This window comes from Tasmannia lanceolata, unplaced genomic scaffold (genome assembly GCF_043159265.1).
Source record: "Tasmannia lanceolata isolate RefF3 unplaced genomic scaffold, GAP_Taslan_0.1 ptg000007l, whole genome shotgun sequence".
NCBI classification, from domain to species: Eukaryota; Viridiplantae; Streptophyta; class Magnoliopsida; order Canellales; family Winteraceae; genus Tasmannia; species Tasmannia lanceolata.
In genome coordinates this window covers 4384885-4409187 of record NW_027518684.1, presented here as the reverse complement: position 1 = coordinate 4409187, position 24303 = coordinate 4384885, and the positions used below count along the sequence as shown (strand labels likewise).

General features: G+C 39.0%; 2 protein-coding genes across 3 annotated transcripts; both read right to left on the bottom strand.

The window, feature by feature from the left end:
* Positions 1 to 13582: 13582 nt before the first annotated feature.
* Positions 13583 to 15685, bottom strand: LOC143880832 (protein LATERAL BRANCHING OXIDOREDUCTASE 1-like). Of its 2 annotated transcripts, XR_013251794.1 has the most exons (5): positions 15370 to 15685; positions 14940 to 15187; positions 14472 to 14796; positions 13954 to 14315; positions 13583 to 13916 (listed from the first exon to the last, which is right to left on the bottom strand). XR_013251794.1 is itself a non-coding variant. In XM_077383807.1 (4 exons), the coding sequence occupies exons 1-4, from the start codon at positions 15619 to 15621 to the stop codon at positions 14061 to 14063; spliced, it is 1080 nt and encodes a 359-aa protein (XP_077239922.1). In that variant the 5' UTR covers positions 15622 to 15685; the 3' UTR covers positions 13583 to 14060. The 2 variants fall into 2 exon arrangements, 1 of the variants encoding a protein (XP_077239922.1); XM_077383807.1 differs by having other exon boundaries at positions 13583 to 14315.
* A 4452-nt stretch (positions 15686 to 20137) lies between these two features.
* On the bottom strand, positions 20138 to 22940 carry LOC143880831 (Tetratricopeptide repeat (TPR)-like superfamily protein). The gene has a single exon (XM_077383806.1). It carries the CDS (start codon positions 22649 to 22651, stop codon positions 20828 to 20830), a length of 1824 nt encoding a protein of 607 aa, XP_077239921.1. The 5' UTR covers positions 22652 to 22940; the 3' UTR covers positions 20138 to 20827.
* Between the last annotated feature and the right edge of the window lie 1363 nt (positions 22941 to 24303).

Sequence of the window (24303 nt, the reverse complement as noted above, 5' to 3'; positions counted from 1 at the left end):
ACTAGAAGTGGGTAGAGAACATGGATAGGCTCTTGTCACAAAGAACATGAGTACAAGTAAAAGCAGAGGGTTACAAAATTGTGACAAATCCAAAAGAAGGGTGAAAGTCAAGAGAGAAGGTTAAATACTACCATTACGGTAAAGATGGTCACATAAAGAGGAAATGCTAGGTTTAGAAAAGAAAACAAAACGAAGATAAAAATCGGAAGAAGGAGAATGATAAGAACACTATATCTGATAAAGGGGTGGTGAAACTCTTTCATAGAAAAGAAGTATTTGTATGTTGCATATCAGGGTGTAGAGTGAGTTATTGATAGAGTTGCATCCTACTATGCTACTCCTAATTGAGAGTTCTTCGCTTCATATGAAGGAAGGGACTTTGGCATGTTGAAGATGGGCAACACTAGTCTCTTAAAGATTGTGAAAATTTGGCGATGTGTGCATAGAAATTGATGTTGGGTGCACTTTGACTTTGAGGGATGTACAACATGTTCCTGATTTGCGCTTGTGGGACCCTGGTCAAGTGTGCAACTAGTGCGGGGATGGAAGCATGGACATTTCTTTAAGATATCCTCTTCACTTTAATGGGGGCATAGTTAAGATTTGATGTGGATGTGTTTCCTTTCTGACTCATTTTGCCCACATAGTTTTTTTGGTGCTCATTACAACTTGGATTTCCTGCACCCTGTATCATGCATGATATTGCAGTAAATGTTGTTGAGAACACCTTGATTGGGATGATCCAAGGCCCTTGATCCATCAATCCTCTTTAGGGGTTCCGCCAAGAAAAGGAAAATTGCTGATTTTTGGTATTCCATGCCTGAAGTATGTGATGAGATTAAGACCAGCTAAATTGCTAATTTTTGTAGTCCCTTGCCTTGAGTAGGTGATGAGATTAAAAGATTAAAACCAGGTGGGTCGATTCATGATGTCAAAGAATCGTGTTTATCAAAAGTTCATTGCTTTTAATGGTTAATTAAACCTACTTTTAAATCTAATTATTCAAAAGTTTTTGTTAAAAATCAGTCAAATTGTGAAGCAGCTGCAGCCTTTCTTCCTTTTCGTTCACATATATCTTTTTTGGAAATTTGAATTGGTAATCTGTCAAATTGTGGATTGGTTTGATTTTCTAGTATGATATTTGTTGGTGATGATTTTCCAGGAATTTGAATGCATGATCCTAATTGTCTAAGTGATGGCTAGAAAACAGATATGAACAACAATCCACATTCAATTGGCAAAAGTTCATTAATTAGATGATTAAATCAAGCAATCAAAGTCGGTGTTTAAAAACGCGGATTTGACGCGGAACGCGGCCAAGAATGCGGTTGACGAGGTTGACGCGGTCATAACTTGGGAGAGTCGAAGGAGTTTAATGACTATGTAGGGCAAAACGCGGAATGCGGATGTGGTGCAATGCGGAACGCGGCCAAGGCAAAAAGGAGTCGACTCGGGGGAGTTCCTTGTCGAGTCAAGGAGTTTTTGAACACTGATCAAAGTAACTTTTGGCTGCAACTGCATAGGGAAATTGCTTGTACACATGGGCACTTTATATAGCTTCTTCAACCTGGATTGGAAGTTGAAAACAGAAATACGAGACAAAGTGGTTTCTATAAACAGAAAGAACATGGATTTAATTCAATCCCCTACCAATGAGTAAATTAGAAATAAGAAACCACCACAGCCGAAAGGAATACTTTTACAATTATTCTGCTAGCAATGGTTTTTGGGGTACTTTATTTGGTGATCCCAACTATTCATTTGCTAGGCTTAACCAGGGCCCAATCTTGAAATGCTACCAAAAAGGTCATTTCAATGTACATTGTTCTCCTGTGTATAGGGGAGGGAGCTAATATTCATACCCGCCCATTTTGGTACCATACACTCCTCATTGAGAATTGTAACAACCAATTAGAAAAATAATAAGTTTGAATTGGTAATTTATCAAATTGTGGATTGGTTTGATTTTCCAGTATGATATTTGTTGGTGATGATGCCAAGCCTATGTGTTTTTATAATGGGATCCTAGCAATCTGATCGAACCACTGTTTTAGTGGTGTTTCTCTGATCTATATGCCATCCTCATAATTGTTTGATGAAAAGTCTGTTTACCTTTTACTAATTCTATGCTTTTCTTTACATTGTCGATTTTAAATGGCAAGCACTTTCCGTGTGTTTGAGAGAAAAACTGACAATGGTAGCAACTCTGAGTGCAGAATTAGAATATCAGGCTATGGAAATCTCGACATTTGAGCTGATTTGATTACAAATCACGTGGTAATTTGAATAGAAATCATGTAGTATCTTGATGTGAAATCGAATCTTTCAATATTCGGTGGCAATGCCATTTCATTGCTCATCAGCCCAAGGTTTCATGCACAACACTGCACATTGCTGTTGGCATTTGCTTTGATGTTTATGTGTCTAATTATCTGGTAAGTTGACGTCATACTGAGCTTACATTGGCTATAATGTGGTTGTTTTTGCTGGTAACAACTGTTGGGTAAGATTGCCTTCCTCATGATGTTCTAACTTCTTTTTATATTTTTAAATTTCGGACGAAATCCGAAATTTTGGCCAAAATATTTCAGTTTCAGCCAAGCCCGAAACAAAATACACCACGAATCGGATTTTTACAGGATTTCGCCGAAATTTTGGCATTTCGCCGAAATTTCAACCAAAATTGCCGAAATCACCCTTATTTACAAATTTCCATCAAAATGTTAAAAATTTCCACTGAAATTTGAAGATTTCTACCGTAATTTCCAAAATGTGGAAATTTTAGACATTTCCATTGAAATTTTAAAAATACCAAAACAAATTTACCTAATTTTACATGACTACGGGCCGAAATTTCCACCAAAACCGAAATTTAAAACCTTGCTTCTTTTAGTGCACATTCTGCATCAAAATGAATACGTATTGGTAGGTGTTAAAGAAGGTATTGTTGTATCGTAACTCTTTGATAACCTCAACCTGGCATATAGTGTTATAGATTGCAACTTGTAGAGTTGAAATGTCACGAATTTGCATTAAAACTAATCGCACTACTAATTTTAGAAAATGCACAATTCATGGAGAGGTTAACAAGGTGTGCTAGCTGTTGTTCAACTTCTTTTGTACCAAGAATATGCATGTTTTCAATCTGCGTGGATCAAAGAATGTAAGAGGGTATCAGGTTTTTGTTGGCACTTATATGCATCACTTGCCATTTTAATTTTTCAATTTTACTATCTGGTGCATTCCATATAAGGCTGTTATTTCGCTAGATCTCTTTGAGATATGAACGATAGATGAAAGCAGCTTGCTTTGCACACGTTTTTTAATTTTTATTCATGGATATAGAAAATTAGATTAAGTGAGATAAAAGCGGCTTGACTTTCGTTCACATTTTTTAATTTTTATTCATGGGTATAGTTTTTCTACTAACAAAAGAAAATTTGACTTATTCATAAATCATAAGTTCATAACTATCATTTGTAAGCAGTGCTCCAATATCTCATTTTAATTCTTATTCACGGGTATAGTTTTTCTTTGTTCGTTATCATTATGGGAATGATTTTCTTCACAGTTACCTAAGTTCACTACTAAAAAAATGTCCATCATCTTTGTTTCCTTATCGTTATGGGAATGATTTTCACAGTTACCTCATATCCAAGATGGCTTGTGGAAGCAAGACAGGCATTGTAAGAGGGATATGTTTCATTCTGTTGTTTTTTGTTGTTGTTGTTGTTACAGGACTGCAAATTTCTTGTGGCGTGTGCGGTTTGTAGATGCCCAAAACTCATTATTTGGTAGTAAAGCATTTCATTAATCAGGATTCCCTTTCATTGTGGGCGTTGGGGCCATTGTTAGGAAAAACATTTTATTCTTAAGCAACACAGAAAGTGCACGCCAATTTTGGGTGTATTCTATGCCATTCACTTTTTCTTTTCCCATTTTACTACTCATGGTTTTAAATCTAGTCTTAAGTTGTAGAAATTTGCAGAATAGGCTATTCCCGATGCTTTGATTCTTTTGGCACAACTATTTATTGATAATTAAGGCTATCTCCCATTTCAGATATCAATGAGAGGGCTGTTCAGACAGTCTGTTGACATAGAAACTGGAATTGTTGTAGTAATCCATTTAGAATTTCAAAGTAAAGGCAAAGAAAATCAACTTGTGCATTTTTTAGAGCCTCTTATTGGATGAATGGCGTACAAACTATATCATCTTTGCGTATTTGTTAACTATGTTGCAGACTGTACTATGGTTGTATCACCTTAGTTGCAACTTACAGCTTCTCATTTGTACTCCCACACATGCTAGTACCATATATATGATTATGAATTATTTTCTAAAAGTAATGCTCAATTCCTGGATAATATTTACTATTTGATTGCCGAATTTTGCTTTTCATGTGTTTGGCGGTTTGATCTTGTTTTTCTCTCCATGAAATTTGATTAACTTTCCATCTTTAGTTCAACACTGTTTCACTGTTGTTAAACTTGGCATCTTTGTTGTACTTGCTTGGTTCCAGCTCGAACACAACCTGTTCTAATTTTTGACCTCTAGGTAGAATTATAAAGGTTGGGTTGCGTTGGGTTCATTGGTATATAAGTAATAGTAGAAGACAAATTTATAGCAAGCAATTCATCAAATCCAAGGAAATGTTGCATCACTCTACTATGTTAGTGTCATGCTTGGAAAAAACCATTTCATTGCTTTTCCTTACATATGTTTCATTTGATAGTCACAAACTCCATTAGACTAAAGTGGTGTGTGCTTACTCACATAAGTGTCCCTGTTTCATAGTAGGCCAAAAAAAAGCGAAACAATGCAGGGAAAGTGGCCACGTGTGGATATGCTTTTGATCGCAACATTGAAGCTAGAAGATAAATAAGCCGCAAGGATGAAAACCAGATAGAAGAAAAGGAAAGCCTTAGATATTCACCCCTTTTTTGTTTGAACCAAATCATTCATTTTGGATTTACCCAAACATAAATCGGTTGCTGCCCAAACTATTTATGTTGCGGCGATCCAAATAGAATTCGGAAAGTAATATCTTCGCCCCTTTTTTGTGCATGGGACGACCCCTTCTAGTGTATTTATGACTAGATTTTTACACCAGAGGAGACACATGATCCGTAGTCTCTTCTCTAGGCGTTGAACGGCAGTTACTAGGGGTGAGCATTATTCGGTTAAAACCGAATAACCGAACCGACCAAGTCGGTTCGGTTCGGTTTTTTTCTTTTCGGTTCGGTTTTTTTTTTTTTTTTTTTGAAATTCGGTTATTCGCTTTCCCTTTCGCTTTTCTCAACAAAAAAAATAAAAATAAAATTCGGTTAACCGAATAACCGAAATAATGGATGAAAACCATTTTTTCCCAAAAAAAAAAAAAGGTGCTATATGTGCACTCTGTAGGATGATCAAAACCGTCCATTTGATTGATCACAACTTAATTAGGTTGTGCTCAAAAAATCATTTCGATCGGATGATCCTAGCCCTCCGATCCAAACCGAGATTTTAATTTTTTTTTCCCTCTTTTTCTCCCACAATTCGGTTATAACCAAATAATCGAATTTTTATTCGGTTCGGTTTCAGATAATTTCGGTTTGGTTTCGGTTACTGAAATTTTGGTAACCGAAATTATTTCGGTTACCAAATTTCGGTCTATTCGGTTTGGTTTAAACCGAATAACCACCCCTAGCAGTTACACATGGATGAGATGGGGATTTGGATGTCTTTTAGCCTACTATCAACTAGAACAATGTTCATAAAAATTTTCCGCATAAATCATCTTATTTTGTACGGAAGGTCCATCCAAATGTAATGCGGCCATCTTTTTTGTTGGAACTTTTTCTAATACCATATTCCAGGCCAATCTGGTAGAGAATAATCCTGAGTTGTAGGGGGTCCAAACAAACTCATCATCTTTATTTGAGATTCTAACCACAAGATATTATTTTATAAATAGAAGATATACATGTTTAACTTGAGTAAAAACTGTGAGGAAAGACTGCAGAGAACATGACCTTGGATAAGAGAGGAAGAAAATGATCCATGTAGACGAACCCTATCAGTATCAAGATTAAACTTGATCAATTTGAGCAGGGTAGATTTTTTCACCTTCTTCATGAAAATTTTCTAAAGGATTCATTGGCTGACCCCAACTAGTTTGGGACAAAGGCTGAGTTGAGTTGAGTTGAGTTGAGTTGAGTTGAGTTGAAGATCTACATTTTCATTCCTTCTTAATAATGAAAGAGGGAGAACTTCTCCAAATACTTTATGCCCAATATTTGTCTAAGCTGATTGAATATTTAGGTAGTTATAGTCAATACGTATCGCTGATATAATTGCATATATCGTTTTGGCCTTCGACCCGCTGATACTGATGTTTTTAACCATGGTCAACATCCAAAAACTGCGTATTTATTTAAGTTGCTTCAATCTCCCTCAAATTACTATCAAACACTAACAACCTGTCTTATAATTTGCATTCCACATTAAGCAAGATCAATGTTTGAAACGAAGATAAGCTATCATCTACATTCTCAATGCTGATATGGGATTCTCTTTTGTTACGAAAATAAAGAATCCGTGTGGGGATCAAACTCAGAACGATCAAATAGTGGTGATGGCACTGTGCCTAATGCTCCACGTTCAAGCATTTTGGTTGGTGTGAAAGAGTCTATAAGAGGCCAAAATCTGATCCCATTCGTTAAAGCAACCACTCCAATAATAGAAACAAATATGGGTGTTTCTGAAAAAAATTAAGTAGAAGAATATTCATAGAAGTAGTGGTGAATCTGCTGTAATTTGATTACAGTTGATGATGATGGCACAAGGACTGCTTTCTCCACAACCATCCAAAAAAAAAACACCCATCTCATTGCTCATTTGGGTCGGCCACCCTTTGTCTAAGGTTTCTTCTTTATCTTTCTTTTGTTTTCTTTTCTTTTGTTTATTCCAAGTCTCCTACCATTGCTTTTCTTGGAGTGTGTTATGTAAACTCTTTGCCTCTCTTACTTAGAATTGCTCTTCTCTTCCTAACCGTTCTTTCCTTGCATTTTGCACTTCACTTGGGCCCATATCAGTGTTCAGTTTGGTGAGTGTTGATGTCAGAGTTGTGTGTAGAATGTCCAGCAAGTGATGGTAATAGAGTCCTAACTTAAACTGGCTTTTGTATTTGTGGGCTTAAACTGACTTTTGTATTAGTGGGTGTCTGAATCAACAAGGTTTTATGTTATTTAATTTTGACCAACTAAGGACATGTTTGGCAACCATGAAAAACATTTTTCCAATGAATATTTGTTGGGCCACTTGAGAGGGATGGGTGGGAGAGGGAGAGACTTGAGAGGGCGAGTGTTATGCAGGGGTGCAACTTGGGCGGGCTCAACCCGAACCCAACGGGTTCAACCTGGGAAAAAGTCGGGTTGGGTTCGAATTGAGGACTTGGGCAACCCGACCCGAGTGAACCCGACTTTTTTAATAATTTTTTTAATTTTTTAAGCTTAAAAATCTCGGGTTGGGTCAGGTTCGGGTTGGCAAAAAGGGTTCCTCAGGTCGGGTCGGGTTCAGGTTGACCAAATGGTTGCTCGGGTCGGGTTTGGGTTGGCCTCAACCCGACCCAACCCGACCCGAGTTGCACCCATAGTGTTATGGGAGCATGAAAGGTCCTTGAAAAACGGAAACAAAAACCTATTTTTAAGTAGTGTATTTTTTTGTCGTAGTTCGTTAGATATTTTTCATGCTCTCCACTCCTGTCATTTCAAGTCTCCCTCTCAGGCGGCAAAGAGGGGCCACATGTGAGGGGGAGTGTTTGAAGTATAAATGATTAAATAACACCAACTCTATCAGCTTAGCTTTTGTAGTCATTGGTTGTTTTCACATGGTATCTCAGAGCTATTGTCTCTTAGGCCTGGGGTTCAAAACCCAACAACTCCTTAATATTAAAAATCTATGTCTACGGCCAACCCAAAAGAGAGGCCACATGCGAGGGAGAGGTTTGAAGTATAAATGATTAAATAACACAAGCTCTATCTACTTAAGTTTTTTAAGTAATTGTTTGTCACACGCTACTGCCTCGCAGCAGATCCTGGGTTCAAGACCCAACAACTCCTCAATATTAGGACGGGCCACATGTACAAGTCCCCCCCCCCCCCCGCGCCCTTTTCCAAAAAAAGAAAATAAATAAATAAATAAATAAATAAATAAATATATATATATATATATATATATATATATATATATATATATATATATATATATATATATATATATATATATAAAGAGAACATTTCCTACACACTTGTGTAGGTAAGTTACCTACACACTACCTTAAAATACAGTGGGGGCCCACATTGTTTGGGTGATCCAAACCATTCATTTGAATAATCCTCACATAGATAGGGTGTCCACAAAAAATCAGATCCATAGGATCATCCTAACCATTCAAACTATGGAGGCAAAAAATGGAGTAATTTGTGAAGGTTTATACACGTCCATTTTACCTCCACAAATCGTAGGGTTGGGATGATCCTATGGATCTGATTTTTTGTGGACACCCTATCTATATGAGGACCATTCAAATGAATTGTTTGGATCACCCAAACAATGTGGGCCCCCACTGTATTTTAAGGTAGTGTGTAGGTAACTTACCTACACAAGTGTGTAGGAAATGTTCTCTCATATATAAAATAAGAGGGACCACACATGAGTTGAGGGGAGTGTTGACATATAAATGATTAAACAACATCGACTCTAATAGCTTAAGCATTTGGAGTAACTGGTTTTTTTCTCAGGTAAATGAAGTCATGTACAATATGAATGGTGAAGGGACTGTGACCGGGATTTCAAGCAAACTCGAGTCTCTACAGGGAGAAATTGCTAACAAACAAACTATTTCTCAAGAAGAACTATATACTCTTCGGATTGAAGGAAACACAAACATCTCGACACTTTCAAGATGACGATCTCAGAATTGTTGAATGATGGGTGCGAATTGGAAGAGGAGGACTGGACATACTTCTCTTTGCATCTCTCCCAGACTCCTATGCGACACCCGTCTCCTACAATTGGGCCCACGAATATTTCATGGAATAATTTTTCATGGTTGCTAAAAATGTCCAAAGGGATCCCATCCATGATGAAAGTCACTCCCTTTAAATGATTGGGCATGTAAAGCAATTTAAAAATAGGGGGAAAAAACCATTTTTAAGTAAATTTTATTTTCATCGTTCTTAAATACTTTTCATGCTCTCTCCACTCATGTCAACTCAAGCCTCTCCCTCTCTCTCCTTCATTTTATTTTCATCCTTTTTAGAGACTTTCCATGCTCTCTCCACTCTGCCATCTCAAGTCTCTCCCTCTCCTTTTTCGCCCATCTCTTATAATCGGGCCCACAAATATTCCATTGGGCTGCCAGAATTTTTTTGGTTCTTGGGATTTTTGTGGAACAAAAAACTTCCCGGGAGATTAGTGGAAAAAAAAACTCCCTGGAAGTATCCCGGTAAAATAAAAATCCTATGTTTGGTTGCTTGAACTGTTGGGAAGAAAAAAATTCTTCTGCAAGCTTATTTTTGGTTCCTGGGAGTATTTTTTTTTCCTTCCTGGGGTTTCGTGCGGGGTTATTTTGGTTCCTAGGATTATTTTGGCCCAGCAACCAAACGTGGATTGCCTGCGGAAATTCCACAAAAGTCTCAAGAACCTGTCTATTGTCTCCAATGTATGTGCAAGACGTATACACAACCAAGAGGTGGGCCTTATCATGGAAATTCACAAAACTTTACGTGGTCGCTCAATGCGATCCCATTGGTTGATTTTTCTCTTAACCTTTCAGTTGTAGATCACCAATCAAAAAGTTATGATCAAGGGCCATGTTGCACCCATCTGGGTCCATGTATTTTCTACTACCATGCAATTGAGATCGGGTGAGATCTAACCAGTCAACAATGGGGTCCTTTTCAACTCCCATTTGGTGTCTAGCGCGGGGGGGTTGTGTGTGTGGAGAAAAATAAACTGATACTTCACCAACATGTTTTGGTAGACCATCCCAACTAGGGGTGCAATGGGCTGGGCAGGATTTGGATTGGATCCACCAATGTCTAGGTCACAATCCACTAAGACCCTAATAAGGTTGAACTTTAACGGAGGATTCCTTTTGATCCTTTTCTTTCTGTCCGAATCTCTAATAGCAAAATTGAAAGTTATTTTACATTTATAAACTAGATGCCAAAGGGCTATTACAAATTTACAATTCCACCCCCCCCCCCCCCCCCCCCCCCCCCGCGAGTCCACGCCACAACCAGCACGCGCACACACAAATAAAAATAAAAATAAAAATAAAAATAATGATGATGATGATGATGAAGAATAACCTATCAATAGCAAATTAGAGAGGTCTAAGAACGTGTGGTTCGTCCTTGACCACTAAGTGTGGAATAAGTCCTTTATTCTTCAAATTTATATTTTCGTCATCTTATTTTTAGCCTACTTTTTAGATATTAAATCTTGTTCGTTTGGCTTGATTTTTGTATCATTAAAAAGGCTTTTAAATTACCTATATCATGAGCCCAAGATCATGCGATTTGGATGTGATTTGATGAAGTTACATGTCTATTACTGGATTTCTAGTTTTACTTTATTTTAGTCAAGTTTTTATTCAAAGCATTGTAGTCGACTTAATTGAATTATTGAATGAAAATTGGCCTTTAAGCTTTTGAGTTCTTTGAGAAATTTCGGGTTGCTAGAATTAGCCTCACCAGGAGTTTTTTCCAATTTCGCTCTTAAAAACTCGACTTCGACGGGAACGAAGTAAATCTCATCCCCTTAGATGGTGATCAAAGTATTATTCTACTCGCTACGATAATGATCGAAGGGCACTTTTCTTCTGTATTTTGTCTATTTTGCCTCCGCTACTAGGAGACAAGAAACCTCTGGGTTTTTGGATTGCATCAAAGTACCACGTGGCTATGGGTAATATGCAAAGGATGATGGACAATACCTAGATGATAATTAATACTCTATATTACCTTATATAAAATGCAGCCACCAGCAATATTAATTTTTAGAGCCCCAACTGTAGATTAATAATCAATCGAGGATCGTAGATTTAGATTAGCCTTAGTTTAAAGGTCCATTTTAACCTGATAGGACAGACCAGTTGGTCGACAACCTAAGTAGCCAAAAACAGTCAAATGTTTTGTTGCACAAAAGCCATGATTGTGAAACAACCAGTTACTCCAAAAGCTTAAGCTGTTGGAGAAGGCGTTATTTAATCTTTTATACTTTAACACTCCCCCTCACGTGTGGCCCATCTTTCTTTGGGTCGGCCTACACATGGCACATGTGGCCCCTTTTTGGGTTTGGCCACTGCATGTGGATTTTGCTATCAAGGAGGTTTGAACCCAAGCATTTGCTCTGGTACCATTGTGAAACAACCAGTTGCTCCAAAAGCTTAAGCTGTTGGAGAAGGCGTTATTTAATCTTTTATACTTTAACAATGATGGCTTAGAGGCTTCACTTGGCATTAGGGTGCCACGTCAGCAAAAGTCCTTGTTTGGTTGCTAGTATAGGCATGAAAATCCCTAGAGACCAGGGATGTTTCCTCCTTAATCATTGCTTGTTTTGCTTATGTGTCATCCTTGTCTTCTCCCAAAGAAATCCAAGCCTGAGGCCACAAAAAAGGTGAAATTTTGCTTGGATTTCTCTCCCCTCTCTCTCTTCTCCCTCCATATTGGTAATCACACTTCCTACCAATACTCTACGAGGTTGACAACCCAACACTACTTACCACTATTCTACGAGGTAAGTTCTAGGCAAATCCAAGCCTTGTCTCCACCCAGTTGACTACTTATACCACTATCTCCGCCCTAAATAACTGCAACGAAACAGGTTTTGTACATGTTGGTCTTTCTTTCAGCCAATGGGTGATAGCTTTACCTTTTCTAGATTTCTAGGCAAGTCCCTTATTTACCTCTAGTGCTTCTGAAATACTTTCTTTTGGTGTGTTTTTCTGGTCACCGTGTGAATCTCACATCGTATCCAACTGAATATCAATTCAATCGTTTTCTCCAACTGTCTTCATCAAGCTTATGAAAGCTCAGATGTGAAGATTAGCCAATCCCACATTAAATCTTATAAAAGAACATTCATGATTTATGATACTTGTGAAGATGTTATTAAAGTTTGTTCTCCTCCAAAGAGAACAGTGACTTCTTTTTTTATAGAGTTTAACAGTGGGTTACGAAAACTTTACCAATTAATATGATTCTTTTAGATTTTCTTAATGGAAAAATATCATTGGTTTAAGCTAATTTCCTTCCTTTGAACAATTATAATTCAAATGAACAAACGCATAGTCTTCAATAAAAAAATTGCAGTGGATTTGATTATTTTATTTCTTCTTTTGCCTCTCTCTTATGTCATGAGAGTTAGAATCTTCTGTTGTGAGAGTGATGAAAACCAGCTGTACATCAGAAACCCATTTGCTAGACTAGCATCATTAGAGGCCCCAAAAAATATTCGTAATGGGAGAATTGCAGTTCTATTTTGTCTTAATAAGAAAATACTAGATTTTACCAAGTTAAATAGTATTGTTACTAACCAATATGATATTTTTTCCAGTTCATTTAAATGGAAAAATATTATGGGTTTATGCTAAAAAATTTTTTTTTTTTTTTTGGTAGGTAAGCTGGGATGTGAACGTCCGACCTCTGGGTTCAAGAACAAAGCCTTGGCCATTGAGCTAGAGGCTCAATCCCTTTGCTAAATCTTTCTATTAATCATTCAACTTGTGGGTCGATCTGTGCTTGTTGAAGAATAAATGATTAAATAACACCAACTCTAACAACTTAAGTTTTTGGAGTAATTGGTTGTTTCACATGGTATAGAGCCATTTCCTCACAGCAGGTCCAGGTCCTGGGTTCAAAACATAACAACTTCTTGGTACTAAAAATCCATGTGTACGGCCAACCCAAAAGGAAAAAAGAAGGGCCACACGTGAGGGGGAGTGTTAAAGTATAAATGATTAAATAAAACCAACTCTAACAAGCTTAAGTTTTTGGAGTAATTGGTTGTTTCACACTGCTAGCATTGTCTGAATTTCATATGATTTTTTTGCTCTCTCTCTCTCTCTCTTCATTGGTGTCTCTCTCTTTCATGTCATTGGTGTTTGAAATTTTAGTTCTAATAATGAAAACCAGAGAACATCATAAAAACCATTTGCCAGTATTTCAGTTGGCATCATCAAATTCCCAACAAGTGGCTTCTCTAGTGCTGCTCTCTCTTCAAAAGCAGCAGTTTTAATATTATATAATAAGATTCCATATAGTATCCCCTCCACTGAAAAGGTCTCCATAAGCAATGGAATAGAAAGAGAGAGTCTGCCAGCCCTTGATCTTGTCGCTATTGAGCTGCTAGGTTTTGCCCCAAAATTGCATGGTTCTTTCCAGTCTAAGAATCTCAATGACAACCAAAAGTAAAGTGATTCATTTTGAATTTGATTCCACCTTCTACTTGTGCTCACAGTTCCCCTTAGATTCAATTTTTTTCAAGTATTATAACCATTACACTGTTGCAAATAGGGAGAAACTTTCAATAAACAATAAGACCCACAAGTATTCATTGACTCGTTTTCATACAAAATCTTCCAAAGAAACTTGACAAGAAGTTCCCCATGAACAGTAACCCCAACAAAGATGCACTGTTTGAACCAAAAGGGCCAACTTGAGATATTTTATTCTTTAATTATTTACAGACAGACTTGAGGAACTGACCAACTACAGAATGATAGGTTACTGTATATGTAGCAACATACAAACAAGTGCAAAGCAAATTGAGACATTGTGGGGTCTAAGACATGGTTTTAAATTTCGACCGAAATCCGAAATTTCGGGTTTCGGTGGGGACCGAAACTGAAATTTCCCGAAATTGGAAATTTTGCGAAATTTCAAATTTAGGTCCGAAATTTTGTTTAAATGCCATTTTTTTTTTTTTTTTAAAATGTTACAAAATTTCGGATTTCGGTGGGGTCCGAAATCGGTACCGAAACCAAAATTTAAAACCTTGGTCTAAGATCAGAAGTTAGATTGAATCTTGGCGAAATCCAAGGATCTCTTCCCTTCGAGCTTGTTGGTGATGTAGTGTCGACTGTACTCTCCATGGTTGTACCTTCTATACTTGCATGGGCGGTTTTTGTCGATGAATTCAGGCAAAGGTCCAAGCTCAATCTCATAGCTAGGAGCATAGAATGTCACCACCGAAAGCCGGTCTTTCTCCTTGTTTGTCACCGCTCGGTGTTCCACGCTCTTGTATTTTCCATTAGTGAGAACCTGTATAATTCAAGAATTAGAGGATTGTTAGAGGATTGTATGAAGATCCAATTGAGAATTTTCTTAAGAACTATAGAATTGTGTGAGAACCCAATTGAGCATTTCACATAGATTCTAATTGTAATATCGAGAAAAGTTGAAAAGCAGATGGATTACTTCAATTGTGTCTCCAATGTTGATCACTAGAGCATTTGGGATGGGGTGGACAGGCACCCAAGTGTTTTCCTTGAAAATTTGTAGGCCAACTGAGCCAGTATCTTGCTGTAACACAGTAAGAGCACTTCCATCTGAATGTGGGCTCAGACCCAAAACCAGGTCTGGTCTCGAGCATGGAGGATAGTAATTCATCCTTACAGCTTGCACGGCTGCTCCAAACATGTCATTGAATACATCAGGTTTCAAGCCAAGGCTCTTGGAAATGAATCTCAGCAGGTTTTGACATAAGTTCCTTATGTTCTTTGAATAAATATCCAGAGTCTCACTAAAACAACATACAAAAACAGAGTAAATGCAATTGCAATTCAATAAGTAATCAAAATTCTAACCAGTGATCAATTAGAGAAAAACATAAAATTGAGAGCATGGGTCAAGATAGATTTTCTATCTCAAAAATAAAATAAATACATGAAGTGAGCAGGCTTTGTGGGCCAAAGCTTAGGATCTCTCATGAAGCGTGGTTCTACTCCTAGTGCTAACATGTTGCACCAATCTAGCTTTTGATTCTCTGAGAAGACGAACGCATGCCCGTATCCCTGAATAGTTCCCGGCGCCATAGGATACTTCTCTTTCTCTTCCAAAGGCAACATAAAAAACTCCATGGACAACTTTTGGATCCTTTCTAGTAACATTGTGTTGATTCCATGGTTGATTACCTATTAGAAAAATAAAGCTTCCTAATTAGAACAAACTTAACTCATTTACTAAAAATGGGCATAAAATTTGTTTTAGGCCCGTTTTACATCCAAAGAAACAGAGAATAATAACTAAAAGATAATAAGAGAAGCTTAACATATAAATTATTTACATATGTAAAAGAGTAGAAACAAAGTATTACCTGAAAAAATCCCCACTCTTCGCAGGCAAGGGCTAGCTTTGCCAATTCTTCCTGGGATTGTTGTTTGAGCTCTGACATATCTATTACAGGTATGTTCATAGAAGTAGGAATTGAAGCTAATGTAGGCCTCTCTGCCATGTCGCGGACATACCGGTCTGGGATATTCGTCGGCCGAGCTTTTCTGAGCTCTTGAACATCATGGACATGGCCGACCTTGACCGTGGGAGAGGCAGAACGAGGTGCACGAGCCATGGATATGGAACTTACAAGCAAACCAGTTGTTTCTAACTACTCCCACCTTTGGCTTGAGAGAGGCCTATATATAGACATACACATTTACCCACATGGGTATATATGTATATGTATATGTACATATTGTGCGTATGTATATGTATGTATATGTACATATTGCAGCTATGCATTTTTGTAAGGGATTGTCAGGGCAATTTTGCAAAAAGCCATTTGATTTTGTCTTATTCGTTTAACTCATATGGGGTTGGCCCTTCTGAAAAAGTGAGCCGGTGAAATGGCTTTTTGGGGTTGCAAAATCTCGACCATCCCTCTTTACGTAGGAGCTTTATTGACAAGTGGCAACTCCCCAAAGCTTGATATTGTTGTATTTACTAGTGTGTATCGGCATGAGTGTTTAAGAACTTGGAGTTTGGACAAGAATTCGACTAAGGTAAAACTAAGTCGACTTGTATGAGTCAATTATCAGTGTAGTTAATTTTAATTAACTTGGGAGAGTCAAAGGAATTTTTATTTGATCATATTAGTATTTTATCAATTCGTCCGGGAGGGGCTCCAATTATTGATGCAGTCATTTTTTCAGTCACGCAAACAAGTAAAAGGAAGGAGTTTGTGACCGACTCAGTTGGGCAAAACATGGACTTTGATGGGAATTCAGCTAAGGTAAAACCGAGTCAACTCAGGCGAGTCAATGATCAACCGAGGGAGTTTTCAACATCGGTATGCATCGTATGTCTCAGATCATTTTCCTCTTCTAAAGATAGATGTGAATTCAGCTTTCCCTGTAATGTCTTTTTGAATTATTTTGAATATTTTCATGAGATTTACAGATAATATATGAGAAATTAAGTAATTATTGCTCAAATTTGTAATTTGGAAAATTCTAATTTAATAAAAAAAAACAGATTTTTTAATATTTAAAGTAGGGCATGAAAATTTGGGAATTTTTCAACAAATTTGTAGCAATGGGTCCACGTGGCACATATGCACATGATCTAAACCATTCATATTGTGGACCATGGACAAAACTCAAACAGATCCTATAGATAGATTGCATCCATCCATTGATTGTAGACTAATGGAAACACTGTTTATCTTGTACAGTCGATTTGCAGTCATCAAAATTCAAAAGTCCTCCAATAGGAAGGGTAGGATTACCCAGTCAGATTATGGCCCTTTTATGATGCTGCTCCCAAAATGAACGGTGTAGATCACATATACATCCTCACATATTTGAATTAAAGTCACAAATGCTTATTTGTGTGTTAGATCTACAACTCGGTCCGGGTTGGATCTGGTTCAGGCCAATCCCAGCCCAATCCAAGGACCCAATACCTCAACTGCCAACACGATGAAACCTAAGCCTCGGGTCAAGGAGGATCAGCCCTAACCCAACTCACCTTTTAAATCTCTCAATAACCCAATCCAAATTTTCAAATAGGGAAGGGTTGGGTCGGTTGGAACGAATTGGTTCCCAAGGCAAAAACAGAAAAAATACCCAAAAAAAAATCATAACAAATCGCAATAAAATTAGGGTGATGGGTCTGGGACGGTAGAGGGTCAATTCAGATTGCCGAAGACCTCAACCCTAACCGAACCCAATGGGTTGGCTTTTTCGAACCCTAGCCCAACACAACACGAGGAAATGCCAACCCAACCCAAGCTGAAATCAGGTTGAACCCAACCCGTCGAGTCCTTTTCGAACCCTGGCCCAACCCAACCCGAGGAAATGCTAACCCAATCCAACAAGCCAAAATGGGATTGAACCCATGGGGTCGAGTTGACCCTGGCCCAAGTTGCACTCCTACCGTGTAAGTAACGATTTGCTAGGGGCCATCGCAGAAGGTACTTCGAAGATGGTATGTCGCATATGAGACCAGCCACAGAGGCTTACTTTTCAGCAGATTTTGTCATCATTCACGAGATGGCTAGTCCGACATGCGACAGACCATATGCGAAATGGGTGTGATGATCCCTAGCAAGACCATCTGCGAAATGGGTACGATGGTCCCTAACAAATCCCATATATGATGAGTATGCATGTATGTGACTCAATGAGCATAACGGGAGGAGAATTGTGCTTCTTGTAGGGGCCATATGACCAATTATCAACAGCTGTTCCCCTGTTTTCCGACCACAATCTCATTGATTCATACCAATTACAAAACTGATTTCTTTTGGGAAATGATATCCCCCCCCCCCCAGCGGTTTCTGTGACAATGGTTCATTGCTTGGGGATAAATTCACCCACTTTAACGGTTTCTTTGCCTATGAAACTTACCGGATAACATTAAAGGGGGGGATTTTATCCGTTAAGAGGGCGGAGAAAATATCGCTTCCCTTTCCTTTTTGTTATGACACCCTTTTGACGTTGGATTCCCTTCAACCCCGCTTTTTCTTGGGACTTTTCCATGCATCATAAAATGATATTTCCACTCCTCTGTTTGTGTTTTCCATTTACAGTCGAACAATAGAGGTGGAAATGCAATCATTTTCAGTTAAAGACAAACAAAAGATGGTGAAAATGGGTATTGTGGCAATTCCACTGTCTCTGCAATCAGACTTTGCTTTTTTATCTTTGTCGATGAAGATGAAAAACGTGACAAATTTAGGAGTGGCACTACCAATTTTCCCATCCAAAATGAAACAAAGTTAAAAAAGAGTTTCCTCATGCTCCTCTAAAACTAGAAGGCCCTTCTTTCCCCCAATTCTGTAGTCGCAACGTGTCATCTCACTACTACAACTTTTTCCCCACTGTCAGAAGTGGAATGCCTCTAAATTATTGGGAGCGCCCAAGGTATTTAAAAGGGAAATGTTATGAGCACTGCTCTATTTTGATGAGGGCACTCCTCACTTTATTAAAAGTATGGTATGGCCCTCACCATAGGAAGATCTAAATAGTTTGTGCCCCAAAAATTACTTCCACATGTTGATTCTAACCCTCCGATCTATAGAGGGTTAGGGTCAACCCTCTAACATTCAGATCGGAGTGTTAGGATCAGCCTATGGAAATGATTGTAGGCTGTGGCAATGGCTCATCTAATGGACGATCATCCTATGGTGCGGGCCATACCGTACTTTTAATAAAGTGAGAGTGCCCTCATCAAAATACAGTAGTGCTGATAACATTTCCCATGATATATTCTCCCCTATTCTTCCCGATGCCACCCTCTCTTCGTGTAAAAGAGTAGTCATGATTCATGAATACCCTAGAAGTGGGTGGCACGGGGAAGAAAAGGGAGCGAATATAAATTTAAGTGATGATTATAGTGGGTCCTACTCTTTATTTACATGTGGGGCCTGTCTTGGTTGATTTCAAAATTTCATGCAGTTTGGCCCACATATGATGTTTTCTGGCCCCACAAATGATCTTACCAGCTAAGGGTGTCATTGGACCCAGATGGTCTGATGGATTGGATCCAAATCGTATCCACTGGATCAATTTTATAAGGTTCAAAATTATTTCTCGTCATGACCTAGAGGTAGCCATTGGTTTGAAAATTATTTCGGAACATGACCGGATGAAATATTTCGGATCATGATCCAATTCAAATTGGATAGGACATCACTGTCCTAGGGCGTACTTATGCTGGTAACAGTTAGAGCTTAGGATCAGGAGTGCTGGGGTGCGTGGTGGGGCCGGGCGGGCGGGCGAAGAGGTCATCAAAATGAAAAGCCTGAAAATGAAATATTATAGTTTTTAAATATTACAAAAAATTCAACTTGGATAGGACATCACTGTCCTAGGTCGTACTTATGTTGTAAACAGATAGGGCTTAGGATTAGGAGTGCCTGGGTGCGTGGTGGGGGCGGGCGGGCGGACGAAGAGGTCATCGAAATGTAAAGCCTGAAAATGAAATATTATAGTTTTTAAATATTACAAAAAATACAACTCTTAGGGTGGGATCATAGCAGCACAAATGCATTTGATCCCATTGGAACTCTGAAGTTTAGTGTGATTGGGCGAGAGTGGTACTGGGATGTGAGTGACCTCATTCAATGGCCTTGGCCTTCAGCCTTGATTTGAATTAGTATGGAAATAATTTGAAGAATGTCTGAGCTTGAGTTGAGTTGGTGGGACTGGAACTCACCCTATCAAAATATATTACTTATCGTCACCGTATTTTGGTCTCTTTAAGTAGGTGATTTTCATTGGTTCACGTACATGGAAGGACCCAAAAGCAAGCCATCGCGGGTAATTTGGTCACGATATGGCATGACCTGACGTGCAAAATTCACTTAAATAGTCAAATGTGATGACTTAATTTGCAAATTTTCAGACTAGAAGACAGTTTTTTGCAAATAAAGCAAAGTAGAAGACTTCTTTAGCAAAGACCCCTAAGATGAAGAGCTGATAGAAACAAATACACAACTAGAAGTAAACCTTATTAGTAGAGATTTCACATTTGTTTTATTTTCTAATCATCCATGTGAAGGCCCCAAATTGGGGAACAAGATCATTATATAAGACTTGATTATGGTTCATGGCCCATCTACGGCAAGGTTGATCCAATAAATGTCTTGGATCAGTGAATACGCAGCCCCACTAGTACTTCTGGCTACCCTAGGAAAAATAGACACAGAATTTTTTATTTTTTTATTTTTTGAGGGAGCATTATTTTCGTTAAGGATCGGTTTCTTTTGATGTAAAATATCCATAGGATCACTCTCGATCATCAAGCACGTATAGTAACCATCGCTTTCCCTCAATTTAGAAGAGATCATTTACCTCAATTCATCTACAAATTGATAATATTAGTTATAACTTATAAATGTCCATTGGATCCACTAGAGCAGTCATCTTGCATGAAACCATCAACCCTTCTTAGATTGTTTGAGTTCGCTTGAAAATGGTTGAGAAACATAAAAGAGACCCCTCCATGTGCTTTTTCTAAATTATTGCATATCATTCAAAGGCATCTACGTCCCTACTAGGGCAATGTTTGATGTGAATCACCCGTATATAGTTTCAAAACTCTTCCGCATCATTGTAGACTCCCCCAATCAACTCCCTTTTACCTTGGCCGCATTGAGTCTGCATTTTGCCCTAAAGTCAATCAAAACTCCTTTGACTCTCTCGCGTTATGACCGCGTCAAACGAGAACTCAGCCGAGCCAACCGAGTACTCGACCTGACCACAGATCGGGCAAGTCAATTAGGATCTATTTTGGCTGCGATTTGACCTGCATCCACGTTTTGAAACAGTCAATCACCAATAATCCCCACAAGTGCATTCCCCATCTCTAAAATGATGAAATCTATTCACATCTCTCACTATAAAATCTCTCTCCACAATCTCACTAATCAACTTGAAAGCCTCATGACAATCCCCACATATCCTCAAGTTCTTCATCACTCTAATACTCACACCTTTAGGAATACTTATCAATCCAAACCCCAAAGCCAATCTCTCACTGTGCAACCCAACCATCACCTTCCTGGTCTCCTCCTCAACATCAACAAAAACCAAACCATTCCCACCTCCCACATACCCTCTCTCCTTCAGCCTCACCTCCAATTCCCTCAACACACCAGCAACCTCATTCCCCCGCACGCACGATGAAACATCCCCCGCATAAAACACATAAGTCTCATTCTTAATCTCAATCCAACTACACCCGGGCTCCTTTCGAATCCCCCGCCGCTTCATCTCCGACCGGAGACCCCAAACATTCTCCCACCTTCCGACCAATGCATAAGTGTTTGACATTGTAACATAAGCCCCGGCGACTTGTTGGTTCAATTCTATTAGCCTCTCGCCTGCTTCCTTGGCAAGCTCTAACCTACCATGGATCCTACTAGCTGAAAGCAAAGCACCCCACAAGAGTGTGGCATCATTGGTATCCATTGCAATATCCTTTGACAACCTATAAGCTTCATCAAGGCGGCCAGCGCGCCCTAACATGTCAATTACACAAACATAATGCTTTCCTTCGGGTGTGATACCATGCTTCTTACTCATCGAATCCAAGTGTTCGAGGCCTTCATCAATGAGACCTGAGTGGCTACAAGCGTAGAGGACCCCAACGAACGTAACATCATTCGGCCGAATTCCTGTCTCGAGCATTTCATTGAACAGATTAAGAGATAGTTTCCCAAGCCCGTGTTTAGCCGCGCCAATAATCATAGACGTATATGGGATCACGGACGGGTCTCTAATTCGGCCAAACACCTTAACCGAATAATCAATGGAACCACATTTCGCGTACATATCCACAAGTGCACAGGCAACAACATCATTAAGATCATATCCATGACGGATCACGGCCGTGTGGGTTGCTCTTCCGGCCACCAATCTACCCAAGCTCGCACATGCATTGAGAACACTAGACAACATGAAATGGTTCGGCAATGTCGAAGAATTTTCACGGAGGAATTCCCCAAAGAGTTCGAGCGCATCATGGCCGTGCGCATTTTGGGCATAAGCCGAAATCATGGAAGTCCAAGAAACAATGTTTCTTTGAGGCATTTTGTCGAACACCCGACGAGAAGTGTCCACATTGTTAGACTTCCCATACATATCAATAAGGGAAGTGGATATTACAAGGTTTGAGTGAAGACCCAATATTTCAATTCGGGCATGGATCTTACGGCCGGTTTTGATATCTGAAATAATCGAGCAGGCATTAATGGCGGTGGCGAGGGTGAAAGAATTGGGCAGAATTTTATTTTCCGGCATTTTGGAAAAGAGTAGGAGGGCTTCATTGGGTCGACCAATGTGGACGTACCCGGCCATGAGAGAGGTCCAGGATACCACATTTGGGTCAAGCATTTCATCAAACAGGTGATGTGCATCGTTTGTTCTTTGGGATTTTAGATAGGAATTAAGGAGATGGTTGGTGGTGAAGGTGTCATTGGAGAATCCGGACTTTAGAAGTTTGGAATGGATTGTGATTGTTGTGTTTAAATCTTGAGAATTTTGGAGTTGTTCAACGAAAGAGGTTTGAGTGTGGAGGTTTGAGGGTTGGTTTTGGAGGTAAAGGTAAGGGGAAGGGGTTGAGAAGAGAAGGGTACGCTTGGATGGTACTTTCATGCTCACGAGAGGGACATTTGGGTACAAGATTCTATTAATTGAAATAAGGGTATTTTGGTCAATTCATAAGTTTTTGTCAACGGATCCGGTTCGGATCATTCTTTGTATCTACTTTGTCTGGGTCGCACGGTCCGAGGTCCGTTCCAAATCGGACCGTGCCTGAATGGGAGCTGGACATCGGATCTGACACCAATTATGCTCGATTCCAACATTCGGATCGAAATCGGGTTCTCAAAATCCAAAACAATCAGGGCCTTAAGGTTATGGAAACAGCCCAGAGGAAAAAAATGTGTGTTTGTATGTGTGTGTGTGAGAGAGAGAGAGAGACTTGGCTTGAGAGTTCGCTCGTTCAAAAACAGAGAATGATTTTCAATAGGAATTCTAGGATGTGTTTGGCAGCAATTCTCATTCTGTTTCTTGATTTTGATTTTGATTCTATTTTTATTTTGATACTCATTCTAAAGAATCAGAATCATGTTTGGTAACTGAATTGGGGAAGTCACCCAATGGGAAAGTCTCCAAGAAAGGTAAGTTCTAAATTGCCCGGGACTGTGGCTCTATAAAAGGACCCCATGCTCGAAGTAAGTATCTATGATCTACTATATGCTATTTAGATTAATATTGTATATGCCGATTTTGAGTGTCGAAGGATCTCCCCGAAGTTCAAACTCCTAGACCCTCTAACGTGTGTTCTTTGAGCGTAGGGATCGACAGGTCGAAGAGTCTAACGTGTGTTCTTTGAGCAAACTCCTAGACCCTCTAACGTGTGTTCTTTGAGCGTAGGGATCGACAGGTCGAAGAGTCTAACGTGTGTTCTTTGAGCGCAGGATGTGCACGGATCGAAGTAATGTTCAAGCTCTTTGGCCCAAGAGGATTTTGGCACCAAATGATGTTACTTGCATGCCCCTGTATAAGTGTAGAGCGTCTAGATAGTTCTCACAATTATTTGCATGTAATCTCTAGAAGACGTCTTTAACACCCCGTTTGGATTATCGGAAAAACATTTCTCGTGTAAAAATTCCCTCCTACAACTGAAAAATAAGAACTTCGGTAAAAAAAATCTTTTCCAAACTTTTACTGAAAAAGGGAGCTGTTATATTTGAACGACCAAAATGCCCACCAATAAGGACAAGCCCTCCCAAGGCCATACCCCCCTTGCAAATTCTCACTATGTAAGTCACAAAAGAGTTGGACACACTACACCCTTCACTTCTCAAGGCCATACTTCCTACCAAAAATGATTGCTTATGAACTCTCCCTCCCTCCCACATAATGCATTAATGCATCAAAAGAGAGAGATCCTAAACATGTACCCATGTACTCCACCATTAATGCATTGCTACCTCTCCTCCACTCCCTCTCTCCTTAACCTGCACCCTGCACTAAGCATATAATCCTTGCATTCATTATTCATCGTTTTTTTTACGAAGGCTCTGTTTCTTATGGACGTAACACAGGCGTAAAACAAATTTTGCCGCCATTTTGAAGTGGAAAATGAGTAAATTTTGTTTTACTCGCAATTTATGTCAAAATAAACTAATTGGGCCAGGAAAATAACCCAATATGCATTTACATTTACATTGCAATAAGGGATGTATATAACATGAAAACCAGTCACCTGCTAAGCAAACTATAATTGAAACCCCAACTCA